The sequence below is a fragment of the Protopterus annectens genome, chromosome 13.part0 (genome assembly GCF_019279795.1).
Source record: "Protopterus annectens isolate FY-2018-M chromosome 13.part0, PAN1.0, whole genome shotgun sequence".
Taxonomy (NCBI): Eukaryota; Metazoa; Chordata; order Ceratodontiformes; family Protopteridae; genus Protopterus; species Protopterus annectens.
The window spans coordinates 172383786-172409421 of record NC_056747.1 but is presented as its reverse complement, the minus strand read 5'-3'; the positions used below and the strand labels follow the sequence as shown (position 1 = coordinate 172409421).

Here is a 25636-nt window from a genome sequence, read left to right as displayed (position 1 = left end):
GGAACTCATTCATACCCCCTGTGCAGGCAAGCCATGTCCCTATGGAACACAGCAATGGAAATGCAAATTCAACTACAGGCACAATTCTTGCCAGAGAAGGAAAACACACTGGCAGACAACCTAAGCAGAAATATGACAGATCCAAATATGACAGATCCACACGAATGGAAGTTGCATCCTCAAGATGTCCTTCAAGAATGCAACTGCAGTCATAACATATGGGTTGTCCTGCCTCAGGCAGCCCTCGGTTGGCCGAATTCCAAAGTCTGGGTCCGGCGTCGGCTGGTGTCGCCTCCTCTCCGACGTCACAACAGCTGGAGTATAAAGGCATCGGCCATCGTCATCTTCTTCAGTCTTTCTTGCCGCGCAGTGCCCGAAGCAGAAGCAGTTCGCAAGTGCCGGTTGGTCAGCTCCTGTGTTTTCAGTACCGAAGTCATCTAAAAGCGAAGTACCCCGTTGGGGAACATTTTTTCTTGCCTCAGCCGATGTCAGAACAAATTGAGAAAGTTAATAATTGTTTGTCTTTTGGTAAACAAATACCTCATAAGGACTTCCATTCTTACTGTCTTCCTTGCCTGGGCCCAGACCACGACGTCTCGGCCTGTGCTTGCTTTAATAAGCGCACTCTCAGGCGCCGGGCAGAATTTGCCCAAGACTTTTTCGGCGAATCCTTTGCATATATCACGCCGTCGGATCAACCGACAACTCAATCTTCCAAAAAACGGAAGGACCGGGACCGGCATCCTCGGCCCGCGTCCTCTACCAATACTACTGCTAGACCCTCCGCTAGTGCTTCGGTCCCTGCGGAAGCGGTAATTCAACGGCTCCAGGCCGACGACACAGCGTTATCTCGTCCTTCGGTCCCGGAGACCTCTCCGGTGCCGGTTGTTGATTTTCCTCCGGAAACCGAAGTTCTTGATTTACCCGACACCATTCCGGTGGACAAGGTCACTCCTGCACGTGGGCTGCTAGGCCTCCTGTATCTATGTCCATCAAGGCCTTTGCACGTGCTAAGGCCGCCAGCCAGGCCAAGGCCCATCCTAAACCTGCTGTCCAGGCCCCCTCCTCTGATAAACAGATAATGTCTCTGGCTGCAGACCTTATTTCCCTTATCAGGGGGTCTCAGCCTCACCCAGACAGAGGTTCTCAGCCTCCTGCAGAGAAAAGGCCTAGAACTGAGCAGACTGAAAACCTCTCTTCAGATGAGGCCTCTGGGGATTCTGAGCATTCAGATATTCAAGAAGAATCCTTCCAGGCCTATGAGGACTCTGATGCTGAGGAATCAATTCCTCTGCCTCTCCTCCAGAGGATTTCTCGTTTGGTGAAGTCCTGCACTCAATGAGGGAACATTTCCAATGGCAGGGTCAGGAATTCTCTGATTCCAGGAAAAGGCTCCGTACCTTCCTAAAGCTTCCCCAGCACAGACCTTTAGCTATTCCTCCTGTGATGGATGTTTTGGATGATGTTTTCTCCGACTCCAGTGCTAACCCTGATTCTCTCCCCCTGCTCCTGTCAAGCCAGACAGATATTAGAGTCCCTGACACTCACAAACATCTCTTTAAGGCCCACTCCGTGGATTTAGAAACTATTTCACAGGGCCCCAAGGGAGTTGCTACCTCCACTGCCAAGAATCCTTTGCCAGCGGATAGGGAAGCTAGGTCTATGGAGAGATGGGGTAAAAAAGTTTATACCTCTACCACCCTAGCCATGAGGTCACTTAACTGCCTTTTTCATATGTTTCAGTACCAGGATTTTTTTCTGGATGATTTACAGAAAAAGTTAGCCTCTCCTGAGCCTATTGATAGAAAGGCATTGCAGGATCACATACAGATTCCCTATGCTGTGGAATAAAGACTCCCTATGCTGTGGAATAAAATCCCGGTATATGTGAGGCAGAGCACCTCGCTGGCCTTGTTCAAGAGAAATCTTGACCAATGGATGGGAGATCGCAGATATACCCCAGGGATTACCTCAGTGTCACTGCTCAACAGAGGCACAGCAAAATAATGGGTATAGTTCCCCATACTAAAGGGGTGGCGTAAGCCACAAAACTATGGGCTAGGCTTGTAAATGCCCTCGGGCAGATAGCCTAGTATGAACCTATGAACCTATAACTCTCAGCAGGTTAACAATCATTTTCTTCAGTGTGGTTATGATGCATTGGAGGCTTCATGTAGGGCAGCTATGACTGGGGCTGTGATACGTAGACATGCTTGGTTAAAAGATCAGCCACTGCCAGACCATGTCAAAGTATAATTACTTGATGCACCTCTGGAAAAACAGAAGCTTTTTGGCGCTAATGCACAAGATGTGTTGAAGTCCATTGAGGAAAAAGCTAAGTCAGTACAGACAGTCAAGGATTTCCTCCAGGTTCAGCCACCCAGATTCAGTAGAAACTGGCCTTCAAAGAATTGGTCCTTCCCAGACCCGGACAAGTTTCAAAGGGGAAAGAACAGGCGTGGCCGAGGCAGAGGGCAATACTGAGGCTCCTACAGGGGCCGCCAATGGCAACCTACAAATCAAAGAAGTGCTGCAGCCAGTCCAGCTGCACCACAAGGACAATCACAATGACTTGACTTTCATACCGCCTACAAGGGCTCAGAGAGAAGCACCCTTGGGCGGAAAATTATCCTTATTCTCAAAAAACTGGCATATCTTAACCAAGGACAGCTGGATTCTGGATTTAATAGACAAGGGTTACAGATTCCACTTCCATACTTTACCTACAAGACAAGGCATGCCAAACCTGCCACACCATCAAAGGGCAGAGGCACTCATTCAAGTTTCAAAGCTATTAAGTATAAAAGCAATAGAAAAGGTACCTCCTCAGGAACAAGGCCAGGGATTTTATTCAAGACTGTTCCTTGTTCCAAGAAAGGAAAACAAATGGAGGCCTATACTGGACTTGACTACTCTAAATACCTTTCTCATTGTGCCAAAGTTCAAAATGCTGACGTTACAGCAACTCCTTCCCATGCTGGGCAAGGGGTCTTGGCTGGTCACTCTGGACCTCAAGGAGGCATACTTGCATGTCCCAATCAGACAAAGCTGCAGAAGATACCTCAGATTTCTTGCAGGGACAGAGCATTATCAATTCTCAGCATTGCCGTTTGGCTTATCTACTGCGCCCAGAGTGTTCACGAAATGCCTGGCATCAGTAGTGGCACACTGCAGACTCCAGGGAATTAAAATATACCCCTACCTGGACGACTGCCTCATACAAGCAGACAACAAACAAACCTTAATAAAAAACTTGGACTATGTCATGCAATTACTACAGGCCTTGGGATACACAGTCAACATTCAGAAATCAAGACTATTGCCATCTCAACAGATTATTTTCTTAGGAGCCAAACTGGACACACAAACACAAATGGCCTACCTCACAGAGGAAAAACAACAGCAGTTACCAGAGTACTTCAAAGGCCTAGCACAGCTCTCCCAGCTGACTGCAAGGAAAACTCCTGCAGGCCCTGGGATTCATGGCATCATGCATTCTTCTGATACCTTTGGCAAGACTTCATATGAGAAAGCTGCAATGGTATTTGAAAAGCTTATGGTCCCAACACAGCCAAAGCCTAGAGGACGTAATCCCACTTATTCCATGTCTGCAAAAAGAATTCTTGTGGTGGGCTCAAGCAAGTCAATTAAACAAAGGCATGTCTTTCAACAGACCTCAAGCAGGTCAAATAATTACAACAGACGCCTCAGATCGTGGATGGGGGGGCGCACATGGAGGGCAGATGCGTTCAAGGTCAATGGACACCAAAGGAAAGACATCTGCACATAAACCAAAAAGAGATGTTTGCAGTGATACATGCAATTGAGAGTTTCGAAAAATCACTGCAACAAGGACATTTACTAATAAGGACAGACAACACCACTGTCATGTGGTATGTAAACAAGCAGGGAGGGACTCATTCATACCCCCTCTGCAGGCTAACAATGATTCTCTGGGAAAAAGCACTGAGTTTGAAGATACACCTGCAATCCCAGTTTGTGCCAGGCAGGGACAATGTACTGGCGGACAAGCTGAGCAGAAATTTCTTGGATCCACACGAATGGATGCTGCATCCCCACATTTTCTCACAAATAACAAAGACATGGGGAAGACCGGACATAGATCTCTTTGCGTCTCACACGAATCATCACCTGGAAAAGTTCTGTATCAGGACCCACCATGCTCTAGCCTGGACAACGGATGCTCTCTCCTTCAGCTGGAATTCCCTAAAAATGTATGCATTTCCTCCTCTGCCACTGTTGACCAAGGTGATCCTGAAGATCAAAGCAGAACAACCAACAGGCATTTTGATAGCTCCAGACTGGCCAAAGCAACACTGGTACCCATTGCTGTTGAGCATAACTCGGACCAATCCGTGGCCTCTGCCACTATGGCCCCTGCTCCTAACACAACACAACTACAGGACTGTTCACCAAAACCTGAAAACATTACATCTGACAGCCTGGAGGTTACTTTAACTCCTTCCGCTTCCACTCTTTCCAAGGCAGTTCAGGACATCTTCTTGGAAGCATGCAGACCGTCCACCAGAAAAACCTATTCAGCCAAGTGGAAGAGATTCAGCATCTGGGCTGCCAACAGGGGTCAGGATACAACAGTACTGAGTATACCTCGGATATTGGAATACTTGGCAGAAATGTTTCATTCTGGACTCTCATATTCTTCCATAAAGATTCATGCCTCAGCAATCTCAGCAAGATACAGTTGTGATCCACCAGTGTTCTCACATCCTTTGCTAAGACAGTTCCTGAGAGGGATAAAGAATATCAAGCCTCCCAGAAAACAACCAGTACCTGCATGGGACCTCAATTTTGTATTGGAAAAATTATCTCTTCCTCCCTTTGAGCCAGCAGCAACCTCAGAGATGCAATTTCTATCATGGAAAACTGTTTTTCTATTGGCAGTCACATCAGCAAGAAGAGTCTCGGAGATACAGGCACTCATGGCAGTACCTCCCTTCCTCATTTTTCATCAGGACAGAGTCTCTCTAAGAACAAATCCTTCTTTAATGCCAAAGGTCATTTCCAGGGTGTCTCTAAATCAAGCTATTCACCTTCCTACTTTCTTCCCCAATCCTCAAAATAGAGGGGAAAGACTGCTGCATACCTTGGACATACACAGGCAACTACGCTACTACTTGGACAGAACTAAGGCCACCAGAAAGTCTGACCAGCTGTTTGTAGCCTATGCTGCTGGAATACAAGGAAAAGCAATCTCCAAGCAAACAATTTCAAAATGGATTGGACACTGCATCAGATTCTGCTATTCTTACCATGGAAAAAGTGTGCCAGCCAATATTAGGCCACATTCCACCAGAGCTATAGCCACATCCACAGCTTTCCTAAGAGGAGTGGCTACAAAGGACATTCTGGAGGCTGCTACATGGAGCTCCGTGCATACATTTACCAAACACTACAACCTGCCTTTATACTCCAGATCCCGAGCAGGCTTTGCTTCGGCAGTCCTGCAGGGCATTTTAGCTACACCATCTTTTTCTTAGCTCCATCCACCCCCAGCTTGGCTATGGTATTCAACCCATATGTTATGACTGCAGTTGCATTCTTGAAGGACATAGTACAGTTTTGTACCTACCGTAAATGTAGATGTCCGATAGATATGCAACTGCAGTCGGGTTTTCCCTCCCTCCTTCCCCTCTTTTCTTTCTTTATGGGTCTATTCCCCCTGTTCCTTTTAGCCGGGGGTATCTCCTATGGTGTATCTGTTTATTACTGTTGTGCATGTCTGGAATTGTTTATCCATTCACCAAATTTAGCCTTCCTAGGAGGGCACCTGGCATCTGGGGCAAGAAACACTGAAGAAGATGGCGTCGGCCGATGCCTTTATACTCCAGCCGTTGTGACGTCGGAGAGGAGGCGACACCAGCCGACGCCGGACCCAGACTTTGGAATTCGGCCGACCGAGGGCTGCCTGAGGCAGGACAACCCATATGTTATGACTGCAGTTGCATATCTATCGGACATCTACATTTATGGTAGGTACAAAACTGTACTTTTTCACAAAGATAACTCAGGTATGGGGACAGCCAGACATAGATCTCTTCGCTACCCACAGAAATTGCCAGTTGAAAAAATTTTGTTCAAGGACCCATCATCCACAGGCCTGGAAAGTGGACGCACTTTCCTTCAATTGGACAACATTGACAGTCTATGCCCTCCCGCCTCTTCCTCTGCTGCCCAAAGTTCTATTAAAAGCCAGAGCAGAGAGGCCGAAAATGATTCTCATTGCTCCAGACTGGCCAAGACAACACTGGTATCCGCTCCTGAAGAGCCTGACACATTCCCCACCATGGATCCTACCTCTAGTCCCTCTTCTGTTGTCCCAGCACAACTACAAAACCCTTCACAGCCAGCTCAAAACCCTAAATCTAGCTGCATGGAGAATTCCTGGATTTCCCAACAGATTCTCCTCTCCAAGGAGGTGCAGGATGTCATCTAAGAGGCCAGAAGACCTTCTACTAGAAAAGCCTACTCCGCCAAATGGAAACGATTTTGTTCCTGGAATCAAGAAAAGGGCCAGAATCCTTGGGTAATAAATATACCTCAAATTTTCTAGTTACCTAGCTGAGATGCTAAACAATGGACTTTCCTTCTCCTCCATCAAGATCCACGCTTCAGCCATTTCTGCACAATACAACACAGATCCTCCTTTATTCTCTCATCCTCTCTTAAGGCAGTTCCTCAGAGGGGCAAAGAATATAAAACCCCCAAGGAAACCACCAGTCCCTGCTTGGGACCTCAATTTCGTATTGGAAAAGCTGGCACTTCCTCCCTTCGAGCCAGCTTCTTCAACAGAACTACAATCCTTGTCATGGAAAACAGCCTTTCTTCTGGCTATCACCTCAGCACTCAGGGTTTTGGAGCTACAGGCCCTCATGGCTGTTCAACCATTCATCACTTTCCATCAGGACAGAGTTTCCTTATGAACCAACCCTACCTTTATGCCAAAGGTAGTATCCAGTGTAGCTTTGAATCAGACTATCCACTTACCTGCCTTTCATCCTAATCCACAAAACAAAGGGGAAAGACTACTACATTCCTTGGACATTCACAGACAACTTCGTTACTATTTGGCCAGGACAAATCCATTCAGGAAATTGGAGCAACTGTTTGTGTCCTATGCTGCAGGTGCTCAAGGAAAGGCTATTAGTTTCAAAATGGATAGCCCACTGCATACGCTTTTGTTACTCATTTCATGGAAAAACTGTGCCTACATGCATCAGATCCCACTCCACCAGAGCCACAGCTACCTCTGCAGCCTTCCTCAGGGGGTCCCTACCTAGGACATTTTGGAAGCAGCCACCTGGAGTTCAGTGCACACTTTCTCCAAGCACTATCACCTCCCACTATTCTCTAAATCTAGAGGGGGTTTTGCCACAGCAGTCTTGCAGGGCATCCTCGCTCCTCCTAGTTCCACTTACTGTCTACCACCCGTTCTTAGCTTTGGGATTCTTCCCATCTGTAATGACTGCAGCTGTATGCACAATGAACATAGTACAGTTTTGTACCTGCCATAAATGTAGATGTTCGAGTGCTCATACAGCTGCAATCCAGGTTACCCCCCCCCTCCATCCCCTCTTAGGACAAGCCTTATGACAAACACCTTATCATACAACCTATTTGGGGTATTATCTTATGGTGTATTTGCTTGCAACTACTGTTTTTTGATTATTCTGTATTGCATGTTTGCATTACTTTGTTTTGCCTTCCTTCTGGGGGCACCTGACATCTGGGGCAATCTGGGGCAAGAAAAACTGAAGAAAATGGCGTTGGCTGCCTCTTTTATACCCCTGCTGCACTGACGTCAGGGAAGAAGTGACGACAACCGATACCGGACCTAGACTTTGGAATCGGCCGACCGAGGACCCGCCTGACGGCAGGATAACCCATCTGTAATGACTGCAGCTGTATGAGCACTCGAACATCTACATTTATGCTAGGTACAAAACTGTACTTTCTCAACGCCCCACTGACAAAAGACCCAGACTGGAGGAAGACTACCCTTCCTCAGACCAGGCTTCTATTACCTCAGACCATTCTGAGGACCAGGATTATGCCTATTCCCCTTTTGAAGAGACTGATGCTGAGGAGTCTATTCACCCCCCCCCCCCCGAGGACTACTCTTTTGGGGAAACCCTGAATACATTGCGGGAGCACTTCCACTGGGAAGGCCAAGATTACTCAGATTCCAAGAAAAGGCTCAGGGAATTTTTACTGCTCCCCCAGCATAGGCCCCTGGCTATCCCTCCTGTTTTAGATATTTTGGATGATGTGTACGCAGAAGCCAGTCTTAATCCAGATTCTTTACCTCTAGTCCCTGTTAAACCAGACAGGTATTACCGGGTTCCTGATTCTCACCAGTTCCTTTATAAAAGCCATACTGCTGACCCAGAAACAATTTCACAAGGTCCCAAGGGAATAAAGGCCTCTACTGCTAAAAACCCTTCACCTTCAGAGAGATATTCCAGAGCATTAGAAAGGTGGGGGGAAAAGGTGTATACATCTGCCACTTTAACCATGAGGGCATTAAACTGTCACTTTCATATGTTAAAGTACCAACAGTTTTTATCTCCGCTGAAAAGCAAAATGACACAAGCAGGACAACCAGATTTGAAAGAGTTGCAGGATTTGTTGCATGGAGCAGAGCAAGTGGGTAAACATACCTTGCAGTGTGGTTTTGATGCTTTAGAGGCCTCATGTAGAGCTGCTGTCACGGGGTCTGTCATACATAGGCATGCTTGGCTCAAAGAGCAAACCTTACCAGATCATGTCAAAGCAACATTATTAGATGCACCACTTCAAAAAGATGTATTGTTTGGTGTTGAAGCTGAGGAGGTACTAAAGAAAATGGAGGAAAAAGCGAAATCTATGCAAACAGTGAAAGATTTCTTGCAGGTGCAACCTCCACGCTTCAGCAGAAACTGGCCTTCAAAAAATTGGTCCTTTCCAGCCACGGACAGACCTCAAAGGGGCAGATACAGACGCCCAAGGGGTAGAGGACAACCTCAAGGATCTTACAGAGCTAGACAGTGGCAAGCACCAACCACAAGAGGTGAAGAAGATAGATCACAGTCATTTAGAAAACAGACACAATGACTTTCCCCTATGCCTGCTAAACAAAGCTATAATGGCAGCACCTTTGGATGGAAAACTGGCATTATTTTCAAAAAACTGGCACATTGTTGCAAAAGACAAATGGATTCTGGACATTATAGACAGAGGCTACAGGTTCCACTTTCACACCCTTCCAAAAATGAGAGGCTTGCCAAACCTGCCACAAAATCAATGGGCAGAGGCACAAAGACAAATTTCCACTTTCATGGATATGAAAGCAATTCAAGAGGTACCTGCAAAAAGAACAAGGTCAAGGTTTTTATTCAAGACTATTTCTGGTACCAAGGAAGGACAAAGATTGGAGACCCATCTTAGACCTATCCATCCTAAACCTATATCTACAGGTGCCAAAATTCAAGATGCTCACATTACAGCAGCTTCTTCCCATGCTGGGCAAGGAGTCTTGGCTGGTAACGTTGGACCTCAAGGAGGCATATCTGCATGTCCCTATCAGACAAGATTGCAGAAGATACCTCAGATTTCTTGCAGGTTCAACCCATTACCAATTCTCTGCATTGCCATTTGGCTTATCTACTGCATCCAGAGTGTTTACGAAATGCCTGGCATCAGTAATTGCCTTCTGCAGACAACAAGGAACACAAATCTACCCATATCTGGACGACTGCCTGATCCAGGCGGACAGCAAGGACATTCTGTTGCAGCATCTGGCGTTTGTAATAAAACTGTTAAACTACCTGGGATACACAGTGAACAAAAAGAAATCAAAACTAATACCTTCTCAAAAGATAATTTTCCTGGGTGCAAGCTTAAATACAACCACCCAGATGGCCTACCTCATGCCAGACAAACAAGGGCAACTGTCTCAATACTTCAACAAAATGGCAACTTTCACCAGACTAACTGCAAGGAAAGTCCTGCAGGCTCTGGGATTCATGGCATCTTGCATCCTACTAATACCATGTGCAAAGCTGCATATGAGGAAACCTCAATGGTACCTAAAAAACTTATGGTCTCAACACAGCCACAGCTTGGAAACAATTATACCACTCATTCCATGCCTTCAAAAGGAATTTTTGTGGTGGGCTCAAGCATGCCAAAGAAACACAGGTCTCCCTTTCTGTTTACCTCAAGCAACTCAAATCATCACAACGGACGCCTCAGACTACGCCTGGGGGAGCACACATGGCAGATCTGTGCATTCAGGGAAAATGGTCCCAAAAAGAGAAGCACCTACACATCAACCAAAAGGAGATGCTAGCCGTGCAAAATGCTCTTATGACCTTCGAAGACCTACTCCATCCAGGCCAGCTATTGATAAGGACAGACAACACCACAGTCATGTGGTACATAAACAAACAGGGGGGAACTCATTCATACCCCCTGTGCAGGCAAGCCATGACCCTGTGGAACACAGCACTGGAATTACAAATTCAACTACAGGCACAATTCCTGCCAGGGAAGGAAAACACACTGGCAGACAACTTAAGCAGAAATATGACAGACCCACACAAATGGAAGTTGCATCCACAAGTCTTTTCAAAGATAACTCAGGCATGGGGACAGCCAGACATAGATCTATTTGCTACCCACAGAAATTACCAGTTGGAAAAATTCTGTTCAAGGACCTATCATCCACAGGCCTGGAAAGTAGACGCACTCTTTCAATGGGACAACATTGACAGTCTATGCCTTCCCGCCTCTTCCTCTACTGACCAAAGTTCTATTAAAAGCCAGAGCAGAGGCCAAAAATGATTCTCATTGCTACAGACTGGCCACAACAGCACTGGTATCCTCTCCTAAAGAGCCTGACAACCTCACCACCATGGATCCTATCTCTAGTTCCTCTTCTGTTGTCCCAGCACAACTACAAAACCCTTCACAGCCAACTCAAAACCCTGATTCTAGCTGCATGGAGAATACCTTAATTTCCCAACAGACTCTCCTCTCCAAGGAGAGGTGCAGGATGTCGTCATGGAGACCAGAAGACCCTCTACTAGAAAAGCCTACTCCACCAAATGGAAACGATTTTGTTCCTGGAATCAAGAAAAGGGCCAGAATCCTTGGGTAATAAATATACCTCAAATTTTACAATACCTAGCTGAGATGTTAAACAGTGGCCTTTCCTTCTCCTCCATCAAGATCCACGCTTCAGCCATTTCTGCACAATACAATACAGATCCTCCTTTATTCTCACATCCTCTATTAAGGCAGTTCCTCAGAGGGGCAAAAAATATAAAACCCCCACGGAAACCACCAGTCCCAGCTTGGGACCTCAACTTCATATTGGAAAAGCTGACCCTGCCTCCCTTTGAGCCGGCTTCTTCAACAGAGCTAACATACTTGTCGTGGGAAACAGCCTTCCTTCTGGCTATTACCTCAGCACGCAGGGTTTCGGAGCTACAGGCCCTCATGGCTGTGCAACCATTCATCATTTTCCATCAGGACAGAGTTTCCTTACGAACCAACCCTACCTTCATGCCGAAGTTAGTATCCAGTGTAGCTTTGAATCAGACTATTCATTTACCTACATTTTATCCAAATCCACAGAACAAAGGGGAGAGACTACTACATTCCTTGGACATTCACAGACAACTTCGTTATTACATGGACAGAACAAAGTCATTCAGGAAATCTGAGCATCTCTTTGTGTCCTATGCTACAGGTGCTCAGGGAAAGGCTATTTCCAAACAGACAATTTCAAAATGGATAGCCCACTGCATACGCTTTTGTTACTCATTTCATGGAAAATCTGTGCCTATATACATCAGATCCCACTACACCAGGGCTACAGCTATCTCTGCAGCTTTCCTCAGGGGGGTCCCTACCAAGGACATTTTGGAAGCAGCTACTTGGAGTTCAGTGCACACTTTCTCCAAGCACTACCACCTTCCACTATACTCAAAATCTAGAGCGGGCTTTGCCACAGCAGTCCTGCAGGGCATCCTAGCCCCTCCTAGTTCCACTCAGTGCCTTCCACCCTTACTTAGCTTTGGGATTCTACCCATCTGTAATGACTGCAGCTGTATGCACGATGAACATAGTACAGTTTTGTATCTACCATAAATGTAGATGTTCGAGTGCTCATACAGCTGCAGTCCAGGTTACCCTCCCTCCATCCCCTCTTAGGACAGGCCTTATGACAAACACCTTATCGTATAACCTTTTTGGGGTATTCTTTTATGGTGTATTTGCTTGCAACTACTGTTTTTTGATTTATCAACATTGCATGTTTGCATAATATTATGTTTTGCCTTCCTTCTGGGGGAACCTGACATCTGGGGCAAGAAAAACTGAAGAAAATGGCGTCGGCTGCCTCTTTTATACCCCTGCTGCACTGACGTCAGGGAAGAAGCGACGACAGCCGACGCCGGACCTGGACTTTGGAATTCGGCCGACCGAGGACCCGCCTGACGGCAGGATAACCCATCTGTAATGACTGCAGCTGTATGAGCACTCAAACATCTACATTTATGGTAGGTACAAAACTGTACTTTCTCCCTCTCAGAGCGTCGGCGCTGATGAGCTCGGCCCCGACATTGGCTTCGGAGCCGTCCCTGTCGGTGCGGCCTGGGGTTCCTACTTCTTCGGAGCGGTATCCCTCTGGCCTGTCTGATAGGGGGGCCTTCGAAGTGATGAGGAGCATACTAGCCCCAGGGCATGGTCAACAGTCAGCTCCATCAGCTCCTCCCACTACAGTGCCTGCTGACATCTCTTCCCACTCTCTTGCTCCCGGACCCAGAGATCCAATGCCTCAGGTTTCCCCAATGGGAATTTCTTCCTCTTCCGAGGCTTCTCCTGACCCTTCAGGTGAACCTCAGCGCAAGAGGACATGTAAGAGGAAGCATGTGGACTCCCCTGTGTCCATTACATCCGATACAATCTTGGATGAGTCGGAAGGATCCCCAAGGTCCCCCTCTGAGGATGTCTTTCTCAGACATCCTTGAAATCCTGAAACAGAGGGGGAACTGGTCTTCCCTTAATCCTTCTGAGGACGAGTCGGTTTACCTGGAGGCGTTTGGTTCTCGGCCCTCCACCTCCTGGGTGTCTCTGCCTTTCGACCCCCTTATGGAAGTGGTGGCATGGATGGCCCCGGATTCAGTGGAACCCACCCCACGGAGGCCTTCTAAATTTATTACGGCTCCAGCTGATAGGCAATTTTTAACAAAAGGTGTCTCGGTTGATGCCATGGTGGTGGCTGCAGCCACCAAGAAGGAACTAGCCGATCCTTCAGTACCTATCCATCCTCCTAACAAGGATTCTAGGACTATGGATAGGTACGGTAAGCAGATGTTTTCTTCAGCGACCTTTGCCATGCGGTCGCTGAATTACTTGTCACTTCACCCGCCTTCAGAGAGATGTTCTCAAAGAGTTGGGTGAAGTTTTACAGGATCCGTTAGCTGCTAGGTCCCAAGACAAAATCAACTCACAGCTAGGAACCCTAAACTCCATTGTTAACTCCTTCTTGCGGCTCATTTCCTATGCAGCTGATGGAGCGAGTAGGACCGCAGGCACAGGTGTGGCCTTAAGGCGTCATGCCTGGATGCGGCTTTCTAATTTTGCAGACCCCTTCAAGGCGTCCTTCACTAACTCCCCTTTTGATGGTTCGATGTTGTTTGGGCCTCAAGTGTAAGACACCTTGACCAGATGCGAATAAGATGGCAAGACTCTATCTGCTGTAGGAGTCCGTTTCTCCACCCGTTCCAGACCATATCCTAAGGGTCAAAAGGGTGGAAAGATGTGGTTCTGCAAATCACAAGTAGTTGCGCCTGACGCAAGAGGTCAGTTTACCCCCAGAGGCAGAGGGGGTAACAACAACAGACGCCGCCCAAGAGGCAGAGGGGGTCCGCAGAATCAGGGTAGCAGAGAGTCTCTCTCTGACAAACCCTTCCAACATCCCTGAGGTGTTGCCCGACTGTCCACCTTCGGAGGCAGTCGGGGGAAGATTGTCGCTGTACCCAAAAGCCTGTCTCCTCCCTCACTTTAGACAAATGGGTACAGTCGGTTATATCCGAGAGTTACAAAATTCCCTTTATCCAAACCCCAACTCAACAAAAGGGAACCCTTCCAGACATTCCACCCAGTCTAAGGGAACAAGCAGTGCTAGAAATTTCAAAACTACTAGCAAAAAGAGCCATCTAGCCAGTCCCAGCAGACCAACTAGGATCTGGAGTCTACTCAAAGTTCTTTTTGGTACCAAAAAAAACAGGGGACTGGAGACCAATATTAGATCTCAGCAAACTAAACAAGTTTGTAAAAAGGACAAGATTCCGGATGGTCACGCTAAGTCCATTCTACCCTTTCTGGGCAAGGACAATTGGATGTGCTCCGTGGACCTTCAGGATGCATACTATCACATCAAAATTCACAGGCGCTCCAGAAGGTTTCTCCGCTTTCGGCTGGGGGCCAGTCACTACCAATTCAGAGCCCTGCCCTTTGCTCTCACTACAGCCCCCAGAGTGTTCACCAAATGTATGGCAGCGGTTACGGCTCACCTGAGGCGTCAAGGATTCCAGGTGTTTCCATATCTAGACGACTGGCTCCTCACCGCCACCACCAGGCATCAACTTCTTCAGGCCAGAGATTACACCATTCACTTTTGCAGAGGGCTAGGAATCTCTATAAATTTCGAAAAGTCTGCCTTGTCGCCTTGTCAATCTATTACCTTTATAGGCGCCAACTTGGACACCGTGCAGCTCTCAGCAAAGTTAACAGATCAAAGGGTCTTAGATATTCAAAACCATGTCCATGTTCTGCTTCAGAGCGACATAATTCAGGCCAGCTATGTCCTGAAAGTATTGGGGCTCATGGCGGCCGCCATCACACTTCTTCCTCTTGCCCGCTTTTACACGCGTTTTCTACAGTAGATGCTTTTCGCCCAGTGGTCTTTCCAACAACTCCCTATGCACCACAAGATCATGATAACTCCAATTTGCAAAAATCATCTGTCTTGGTGGATGTTGTCCCCTCAAGTTCATCAAGGCAGACCCTTTATTCCTCCCTCCCCGGTCGCCACGGTCACGTCGGACGCCTCCCTGATCGGGTGGGGGGGGGGGGCATTTTCAGGGCAGGACAGTCCATGGCACATGGCAACCTTTCGAATGCCACCTGCACATAAATGTCCTGGAGATGAGAGCAGTGCTTTTGATGTTGCAAGCCCTCCACAACTCTCTTCCCCTGGGGACTATTGCAATCCGAATGGACAATATGTCCGTAGTGTGGTATATTAACAAGCAGGGCGGAACCAAGTTCTATCCCCTGTGTCGAGAAGCACTCGGACTTTGGCAATGGGCAATCTCTTCTCAGCGGTTTCTGATAGCAACGCATATCCCCGGGAAGTCCAACATCATAGCGGACAGGTTGAGCAGAGCTATTCTCATGCCACACGAGTGGTCTCTCAAACAATCTGTGACGGAAGAGATTTTTCAGAAGGGGGGCCTTCCTTGCGATCTTTTTGCTACACCTCAAAACAGCAAATGCCCCGATTTCTTCACCCTCTTCCCCCTTCCAGGCCATCCCCCCAGAGACTCTCTAGTCCACGATTGGCCTCGGGGACTTCTTTACGCCTTTCCACCCCTTCCGTTAATATCACAGGTAATTCAGAAAGCAACTGCCTTGAGAGCCAAGATGATTCTCATTGCCCCTTATTGGCCTCGACAGTTATGGTTTCCGTTCTTGCATCATTATCTCTTGGAGCAGCCTTGGCATCTGGATTCAGTGCCAGATCTTTTGGCCCATCAGTCGGGGCAGCTGCACCAATCCCTCCATTCTCTCAACCTCACTGCTTGGTTGCTCCACTTCCATCCCTAGCCAGGCTTCGTATGATTTCAAATCCCGTCCGGGATATTATAGTAGCTTCCCTTAAATCTTCCACCAGAAGGATCTACACTAGTAAATGGCATCGTTTTTCCTTCTGGGCAAAGGCTAGAAATATAGATCCGTTCACTGCTCCAATTCACTCGGTCTTGGATTTCCTAGCTGAAATTTTTCATTCAGGATCTTCATTCTTCACAGTAAAAGTTCAGCTGGCAGACATTTCAAATTTTCACATAGGCCTGTCGGACTGCAGCATCATGTCCCATAAGCTTTGCAAAGCATTCCTTAGAGGTGCCTTTTTACTCAAACCCCCGATCAAAGATCCTCCACCACAGTGGGATCTAAACTTAGTTTTAACATCCTTGATTCTACCTCCCTTTGAACCTGCGGCTTCCTGTTCATTGAAATTACTTTCCTGGAAAACACTCTTCCTGGTCACTGTTACATCTGCTAGGAGAGTATCTGAACTTCATGCCCTCTGCATTCGTCCTCCTTACTCTGTCTTCCACAAAGACAGAGTTTCTGTAAGAACAAACCCCTCTTTCATACCCAAGGTGGCTTCGCAGACAAATTTAAATCAATCAATTGACCTCCCAGTTTTTTTCCCTAATTATTCGAACAGGGCGGAGCAAAAACTGCATTGTCTGGACGTTCATCGTCAGCTCCGATATTATTTGGATAGAACTAAACAAATCAGGAAATCTGATCAACTCTTTTTATCTTATGCAGAAAATAGGAAAGGCCTTCCAGTATCCAAGGTAACCCTGTCTAGGTGGCTCTCTTCTCTGATCACGTATACTTACCAACTCAGAGGTAAAGAATTGCCTTCTAGGCCAAGAGCCCATTCATCCAGGGCGCTAGCCACATCAACAGCCTTTCAAGCTAGACTACCAATAGACACTATTTGTGCAGCAGCCACATGGGCTTCTCCTCATACCTTTGTTTTGCATTACAAATTGGACATGGCCTCCAGAAACCGGGCAAATTTTGGTTCCACCGTTCTCAAGAGTCTGTTCTAATGAGCCACCCAGGATGAAGGTGCTAGGGACGCGGTCCCATCCAGCAAGAATGTAGGCGAGATTGACAACTTAACATTGAGAAGTTATGTACCTACCATAACGTTCCATGTTAGTTGTTTTCTCTCGCCTTCTTTCTTGCATCCCACCCACCATCCCCCTAGCCTGGACAGACCGAGAAGATTTCCCCTTCTTTGAAGGGTCCTGATCTTGCACTTTCAGCCAAATAGCTTGTCCTAGGGTAACTACAGCTTAGATAGCGATCCTTTTGGGGTTATCCTTTTTCCTCCTCCTTCCCAGTTGGAGGACTATATTGCCTAATGTTTCAGCTACCAAACAAGATCTGGGTAGTTATTGCCTAGCATCATGGGATATAGGGTTGCCTCGAGCCGGTAAAATTAGCTCTCGAGCTTTAGTAAGTGGCCGGGTCGGAGCCGAGATTTGGCTCCGAACCCATCCAGCAAGAAAGAAGGCGAGAGAAGACTACTAACATGGAACGTTATGGTAGGTACATAACTTCTCATTTCAGCAGTTGTCTGTCACTCAGTAACCTGCAGTAGTATACCTGTCAGGCATCGTTTCTGTATGTTGGATGGTGATAATAGCAAACAATGTAATGATAGTTGGCTGTTACTCAGGAACCAGAATAGTGTTGCTGGCATCTGTTTCTGCATGCTGGATGGGTACTGGTACACTGGTGACTTTACATGGTATCACAGAAATGCTGGTGTGTCTATTTTGATTATTTGACTACACTGGCGCTTGTCACTGCTGCATTGTGGCGTATTTTTGTCATAGCATGGTGCTGAAATGGATATCTTCTAAGCAGAATGAGACAGGCTGATGTCATTTTAACCTTTCAAAATAACAGAAATAATTTACCAGAAGTGTGGCTGTGTGTCGTATACCACTCCTGGAACTTGCATTACAGATGTGCAGAACTTGCATTTGGGCAGAAAGGAACAAGCACAATATAGTTTGCTCTTTTTTTTTTCTTTCCATGGAACTGAGGATTTTTGTCATAAGTTTTATCTTACTCATACATTGTTTTCCATATATTGTACACATTTGAAGTTAGCTTGTATTATCTTCTTCTTTCGGCTTTTCCCGGTTAGGGGGCGCCACAGCGGATCACCTGTCCGCTCATGATTGGCAGTAGAGTTTTTACGGTGTTGAGTTGCCAGCCCGGCATCCAACCTTCCATGGAAGGCACACACACACTCATGCCTAGGGCCAATTTAGAGTGCCAGTCCACCTACAGCATGTCTTTGGGATGTGGGAGGAAACCAGACCACCCGGAGAAAACCCACGCAACCACAGGGAGGACATGCAGACTCCACACAGAAGGTACCCCAGTCGAAGATCGAACCGGAGAACTTTTTGCTGTGAGGCGACAGTGCTAACTGCTGCACCACCGTGGCCGCTCTTGAAGTTAGCTTGTATACAGAGGTCAAATGGAAGAGGCCGTAGGCCTCACTTGTATGCTTATTGGTGAGGGATTTGTCTTCATTGCTTATACCCCAGTAGCATTATCCATTGCTGAAAAGAGAAGTCTTTACCTAATTACTGAAGCATTCCTTTTTCAAGTTTCATGTTTTTTTTTCCTTTGGTCCTTGCTTTTTTTTTTTAATACTTGAAAATGCTTTCATCAGACTGTTTTGAGTTAGACAACCAAGACACTTGGGCAGTGTACACCTCTGTACTGATAAGCAGAAGAAACTAGCTTGGATCATGACATTTATGTGACCTGAAAGAGACACCTAGCCAGGCTGTGTCAAGGGAAGGTCCTGCCTCTTTAACCTCTTTAGTTCTTAGAAAAAGTAACTGAAACAGTTGAATGATGATTATGCCTTACATACAGTGTATATAGACCAGGTCACATCCTTTGCCATTATTTCCCATGCAGCCATTATTGATGGAATTTTAAATCGAAGTACTTATATTAGTTGAGGGGTAGCGAACTACTTGTCTGACAGAAAACATGTGGTTAGAAAATCATGGGTCACTTTTGAAAGCAAAGCAGTTACCTGTGGTATACCACAGGGCCCAGTTTTGGGCCCTCACTTATTGGGCTTACATTTCTCAGAGCTTCAGGACAGCACTTCTGGCGTATGGTTTATTATGTTTGCAGATGACTATTAATTGGCTTGGTGGTGGTTAATGTTCAGTTGACTCACAGTTGCTTCAACACAGCATAGATCACGTTAACCATTACTTCAAGGACAATGGTCTCACATTAAATGTAAAAAAATATATATATATATAGCATAGTTCATTTTGGTAAACAGAAGAGTTTCACTTAACATATAGGAAATGCAAACCCTCCAGTCAAGTAAAGGATCTGGGTACAGTGCTGATGACTCCTTATTTTGACCATCATGTCTCCACATAGGTTTAGAATGCTTTTATCCGGCTCATCTAATTTCCAAAGATATCTCCACACAACCCAAAGAAGTCTTAATTCCCCTTGACTCGTATCTTATCACACCCATTAATGAATATAATGCATCTCTTGGGACGCATTTACCTAAACAAATCACACAACTTGAGACCTCACAGATTCATAACTGAAGAGATCAGTGGCCTTCAAAAATCTTAGCTTTCAGGAGAGACTGACAGTCCTTTCTCTGTACTCAAGTCACTTACAGGTTTCTCCATGGAGATACATGTCTAGTCTTTCATGCCAAGAAAGATCAAACTCTTTTGGATCTCCAGTTCCTTCACAGAACTAGTCGTACATCAAATACTCTGTTAAAGGAACTAAACCTTCATCAGCAGCTAAATAAGACATGTTAGCATGATGGTCATATCCCGACATATCCCTCACCTCTGGAACAAACTTCCTCTTCATGTCAGAGCAGAGCAGCACCCTTGCCACCTTCAGTGTAAAACTAGATAATTGGACGGGCAGTCTCATCTGTCTTGGTTTATCTTGTCTTGCACTCCTTGAGGCTAGAGGGAAATTTTGAATAGTGTTTTTGGCTAGGCTTGAAGTGGTTTGGATACGGATTGCCTAATATGTACCTGTGTTGGTTTTTCCACAGTGCATGCTCAGTTCATTTGTGATGTCTTTCAGAACCTTTAAGTTCTAATTTTTCTTAGTTATTCATTTGGCAGCAAAATGAATGGTAATCACTTCAAGGACTGAAGCCCTGGCCTGAGCTTAAAGTTATGCATATGGCTGCATCTTGTGGGGAAAGAGGGTATTGTTATATTGGGTATGGAGGGAAGTCATGGTATAGGAACTAAACCATGTATTTTTTTTCAGGCATGAAAGTGCCAGTACGGCCACATTCTCCTGCAGAACCTGAGGATGGAAATAAACAAAATCAAACAGATCAGCAAGATAGCGGTGGAAACTGTTGTGCATGTCCAAAAACTGACTCTCAGATACAGAAGGAGTTAGAGGAATCTGCTTTTCGGAAAACATTTGAAAATTACCTCCATAATGAGGTGTTTATGCCTAGGTAAGCTGAAACAGCTGTTGCCCATAACTTAAGTACCAGACTAATTTCTGCATTTATCTGTTAGCTTTTGAATTTTAGCATTTAAATGATCTGACTGAAATCACTGTTGCAGTATTCTTAACTAGTGGTTTATCACAGCTGATGTCCAGACAGGGTACCATAGCTTTACCTTCCAGGATCGTATGTCTAACTTATGATCTCAGCTTGCAAGCATAGGTTTGTGTGTGTGTGTGTGTGTGTGTGTGTGTGTGTGTGTGTGTGTGTGTGTGTGTGTGTGTGTGTGCACGCTCTGGGTCATCTGATTTTAACTGTTTTGCCTTGTGCTTTCCACAGCCCCAAGAGTTTTCACAACGTGTCTGGCACTAGTAATTGCCTTCTTATGAAACCAGGGAATCTAGATTTTCCCTACATTGATGATCTGTTGATCCAAGCTACCTCACAACAATTCTTTTGCATCACATCCAGTTTACCCTCAACCTCCTGTCACAGTTGGGATTCACAGTCAACTAAGTGATGTCCCCCATGCAGTTAACTGAGGACATAGTATTCCTGGATTTTCAGACTGGTTACAAAAAAGCATGCAGGCTTACCTGCCTTAGGAAAAAAATGCAGAGCATTGCACACTACTTTCACAGTCTTGCCTCCCTCAGCTAATGCTCAGCCAAGGGGGTCCTAAAGGTGCGCAGGGATTCATGGCAGCTACTATCCCAGTGCTTCCTCTAGCCAAATTGCATATGAGGAAAATCCGCTAGTACCTGAAAACAGTGTGGTCTCACCATTCTCACCCTGTAAATAGAGTAATTCCTGTATTGCCTTGACTTGGAAGGAAACTTTTATGGTGGAAGAACCAGGTAGCACTCAGTCCAGGATTCCCCTTTTTTCTTTCAGCCTCAGTTCAGGAAATACATACATGCCCTGAACAAGGCATGGGGAGCCTGGACCAGGTGCACACAAGTACAGGGCAGGTGACAACCAAACGTTTTAGAGGCACTCATCAACTCAAAGGAATACGGGCCCTCATCCAAGCTGTCATGCCTGGAAACCAGGACCCGTGAGTGTGTTCACAGACAGCACAACTGTCGTGGTACATTAACAAGCAACAACACAACTGTATTGGTACATAAGCAAGGGGAAACTGGATCATGCCAACTGTGCAAACTGGCACAGAGAGCCCAGGGACCTTTCCACCCAGAAAAGTATGTCGCTACTAGCCTTGTACATCCCATCACCAGACAGTATGTTGACAGACTCATTGAGCAGGACCTTGGCAGCCTTCTAGAAATGGTCCTTGAACAATAAGGTTTTCCCAGACATCCTTCAGTTTTGGGGGCACACCTCAGATAGACATGTTTGCCTCAGAAAACAACTAACAGCTTCCCCTTTTCTGCACCAGGGGCCCTTGCCCATTAACCTGGAAGACAGATCACTTTTATTTTCAGTGGACATGGAAATTTCTTTATGGCTTCCCTCCACTTCTTTATTCCAAGAGTTCTTCTAAAGGCCCAAGAAAAATCAAAACTTTTGCTGTGACCCCCTTTTGGACAAGACAGCATTTATTTCCCTCTTCATTTTCACCTAGATAGGGGCATGTGCTACAAAGTATCACATCAAGCGGATCTCGTCATACAGCAGTAAGGATCTCTACTGTTACCCCAACCTGTCATCCTTGAATCTAACCATGTGAATGATAAGGTTCCAACTCCTCTCAGGTACTGTTTCCTATGTAGCCAAGTAACAGAGGTTTTCATTTTGGTGTCATAGGAATAGCTAGGACCGTCAACAGATTAGAGGTACTTGCTGTGTTAAAGTATGTGTGAGCTCATGTGTACAGGTTTGACCTATTTTTCAATCAACACCCACCTGTCAACCATCTCTGCTTGTTCATCTCTCAGTCCAACACTTTGAGGTCCAGCTTTCTGCATCTTAAACCACGAAGGAAGCCCATAAATCCTCCTTGGGACCACAACGTTTTGCTTGAAAAGCTTACTTTACCCTCTTTTGAACCAGTAGCATCAGAAAGTCTCAAATTCTGCACCTGAAAAACTCTTCTTCTGGCTGTGACATCAGCTGGGAGAGTTTCACCACTTCAAGCACTCATGACTATTCCCCCCTTAATTATCTTTCGTAAAGGCAGGTTGACCCGGAGGGCAAACTTTTCATTCATGCCCAAAGTTGTGAATGGCGCTCTCTCAACCAGACCATACACAGCCCTACCTACCGTCTTTCCCAATCCATAAAATTAGGGGGAAAGGATCCTACATTCTCTAGTTAATATTCTTCATTTTTCACTGTTGCAGTAATCACACTTGGGTTTTCTGCCTGAAGGTAGCCCTCAGTCGGCCCAAATACTAGAGTCTTGGGATTTCTACGTTGGATGATGTCACCTCTTCCATGACGTCAGGTCGTCAGGGGTATAAAACATGCAGCCAACGCCATTACATCAGCTTTTCTTGCTGAGCGAAGCCAGAAGCAGAAGCTGTTCACAAGTGCCGGTCGGCCGCTACCTGAAATTTTCGTTATTAGAGTTTCAGACCTAAAGTCTTCTAAAGCTAAGTACCCCATTGGGGATCCTTTTTTCTTGCTCTAACCGATGTCAGAAAAAGTTAATTGTCTTGCCTGTGGAAAGCAAATACCTCTCAGAGATTTTCATTTTTACTGCGTCACCTGTTTAGGCCCAGACCACAAAGTTCCTCGCTGTCGGTTTTGTGCCCTGTTAAATGCCCAAACTATTCGTCGTTGGGCTTTCTTTGTCCCTAAATTCTTTCTCTCTCATTCTCTGTGTTCCAAAATGGCTTCAATATGCCACCTGACTACCGATCTTCGGAAAATCATAAGAATAAAGAGAGAGACAGACCGCATAGGTCCAAAACTGCCGACAATGCTTCCATTAAGCTAGTCGCCAGTCCGCCGGTACTCAGTGAGGTGCTTTCACAGCCCCTGATACCCGCTTCTACAGATTCGCAGGCCTCTACTGAGACCCATTTGTTGTCCGGTATGCCGCAAGATGCTTCTTAGACTATGGAACCTGCAGATGTCTCTACCTTGGATGGGTCCGGAGCCGCTGTGCAGGCACCGACTTCTGAGGGTGTATTCAGACCTTCCGATGTTCGTATTAAACAGACTACTTCGTTTCTGAATAAAACTACCGAATTTCTCAGGCCCAGAGTTTGCACTATGCCTAGGAAACCGAAGACCAAAGCGTATTCTCAAGCTTTCATGCCACAGAAACAAATGTTTAGAATGGCAGAAGACCTTATTACTTTAATTAGGGGAAGCCAGCTTTCCCCCCCTCTAAAGGCAAAGAATTGATTTTCCTTCTGATTTTACAGATCATGAGTCTGATGACTCTGACCTCTCAGATTACCAGGAACATACCCTTATCTACCTATGAGGATTCAGATGCAGAGGATTCCATTCCCTCTGCACCCCCCCCCCCCGAGGACTTTTCTTTCTGTGAAACCCTGCATACCCTCAGAGGGCATTTCTGCTGGGAGTGCCAGGACTACCCACAGTCCAAAAAGAGACTCAAGGAATTTTTAAACTTGCCTCCGCACAGGCCTCTAGCAATCCCCCCTGTTTTGGAAATTGTAGATGATGTCTTCATGGAATCCAGTCTTACTCCAGACACTGCCACAAGCTCCTAGAAAGCCTGACAGGTACTACAGAATACCTGACTCTCACAAATTTCTATTTAAAAATCCCACTGTGGTGCGGATCCAGAGACCATTTCCCAGGGACCTAAAGGTATTATGGCTACTACAGCCAAAAACCCTACCCCTTCGGACAGGGATTCTAGGGCTTTAGACAGATGGGGAAGAAGGTATATACCTCTGCAACTCTTGCCATCAGGGCTTTAAATTGCCAGTTTCACATGTTGAAGTACCAGCAGCATGTTATGGAACTAATTAAACAAAAAGTGATATTGGTTCCGGATTGTGCAGAGCATAAAGATTTACAAGAGTTAATGCATTCTGCAAACCAAGTTGGAAAACATACTTTGCAGTGAGGTTTTGATGCCTTATAAGCATCTTGCAGGGCTGCTGTCACTGGGTCTGTTCTTAGAAGTCATGCTTGGCTGAAGGAACAAATCTTGCCAGACCATGTCAAAGCAAAATTACTAGATGCTCCAGTAAACCAAGAACGTTTGTTTGGCACTAAAGCAGAAGACGTTCTTAAAAAGATGGAGAAAAAAGTAAAATCTATGCAAACTGTAAAAGATTTCCTACAGGTACAGCCACCTAGATTCAGTAGGCATTGGCCTTCAAAAAACTGGTCCTTTCCAATCCCTCCCAGACCTTCTCAGTCCAAACCCAGGGGCAGCAGACCACCAAGACTACAGTCTCAGTTGAAAAAGTTCACAATGACTTGTCCTTCATCCTTCCCAGCCATGCCCAAGTACTTGCACCCCTAGGAGGAAAACTCGCCCTGCCTGCAAAAAACTGGGAGTACATTACCCAGGACAGATGGGTCTTAAACATTGTATCCCAGGGATACAGATTCTGCTTCTACTCACTGCCAACCCCAATTGGATTGCCAGACCTCCTGCTAAACCAGTGGGCAGAGGCCAAAAAGCAAGTACTTTTCTCTTCAGTGTCAGGGCTATTCAACCTGTTCCAACAGATCAAAGGAGACAGGGTTTCTACTCCTGAAAAGAAAACTCTTGGCACACACTCCTGGATCTGTCAATTCTCAACACCTTCCTGGTGGTACCAAAGTCAAAAATGCTTACTCCAACTGCTGCTTCCTATGCTAGCCACGGACTCCTGGCTGGACAACCTAGACTTAAAGGAAGCTTATCTGCACATCCCCATAAGCGAATCTTGCAGGAAATATCTACATTTCAGGGCAGGCTGTATGCACTATCAGTTCTCTGCACTTCCCTTTGGCTTCTCTACTCCGCCCAGGGTATTCACAAAATGCCTGGCTCCAGCCATTGCATACTGCAGGCAGAGAAAAATTAAAATTTACCCGTACTTGGACGATTGCCTGATTCAGGTGGACAGACGGGAATTGCTGTTGCAGCACCTGACATTTGTGAAACACCTTCTCAATTCCTTGGGGTACACCATCAACGAAAATAAATCAAAACGGGTACCCAGTCAAAAGACAGACAGGAAATGCTACTTCAGCACCTGACATTTGTAAAGAGACTCCTAACTTCTCTGGGTTATACCATCAACGAAAAGAAACCACATCTGGTACACAGCCAAAAAATTGTATTCCTGGGAG

The 25636-nt window shown here is 46.0% G+C and overlaps 1 protein-coding gene across 1 annotated transcript in view; it reads left to right on the top strand.

The window, feature by feature from the left end:
• Positions 1–25636, top strand: part of INSR (insulin receptor) — a 1335646-nt gene that overhangs the window by 795907 nt on the left and 514103 nt on the right. The window contains exon 10 of the mRNA XM_044090750.1: positions 20209–20407. Within this exon, the coding sequence (XP_043946685.1) occupies positions 20209–20407 (199 nt within the window). The remainder of the gene's footprint in view (positions 1–20208; positions 20408–25636) is intronic.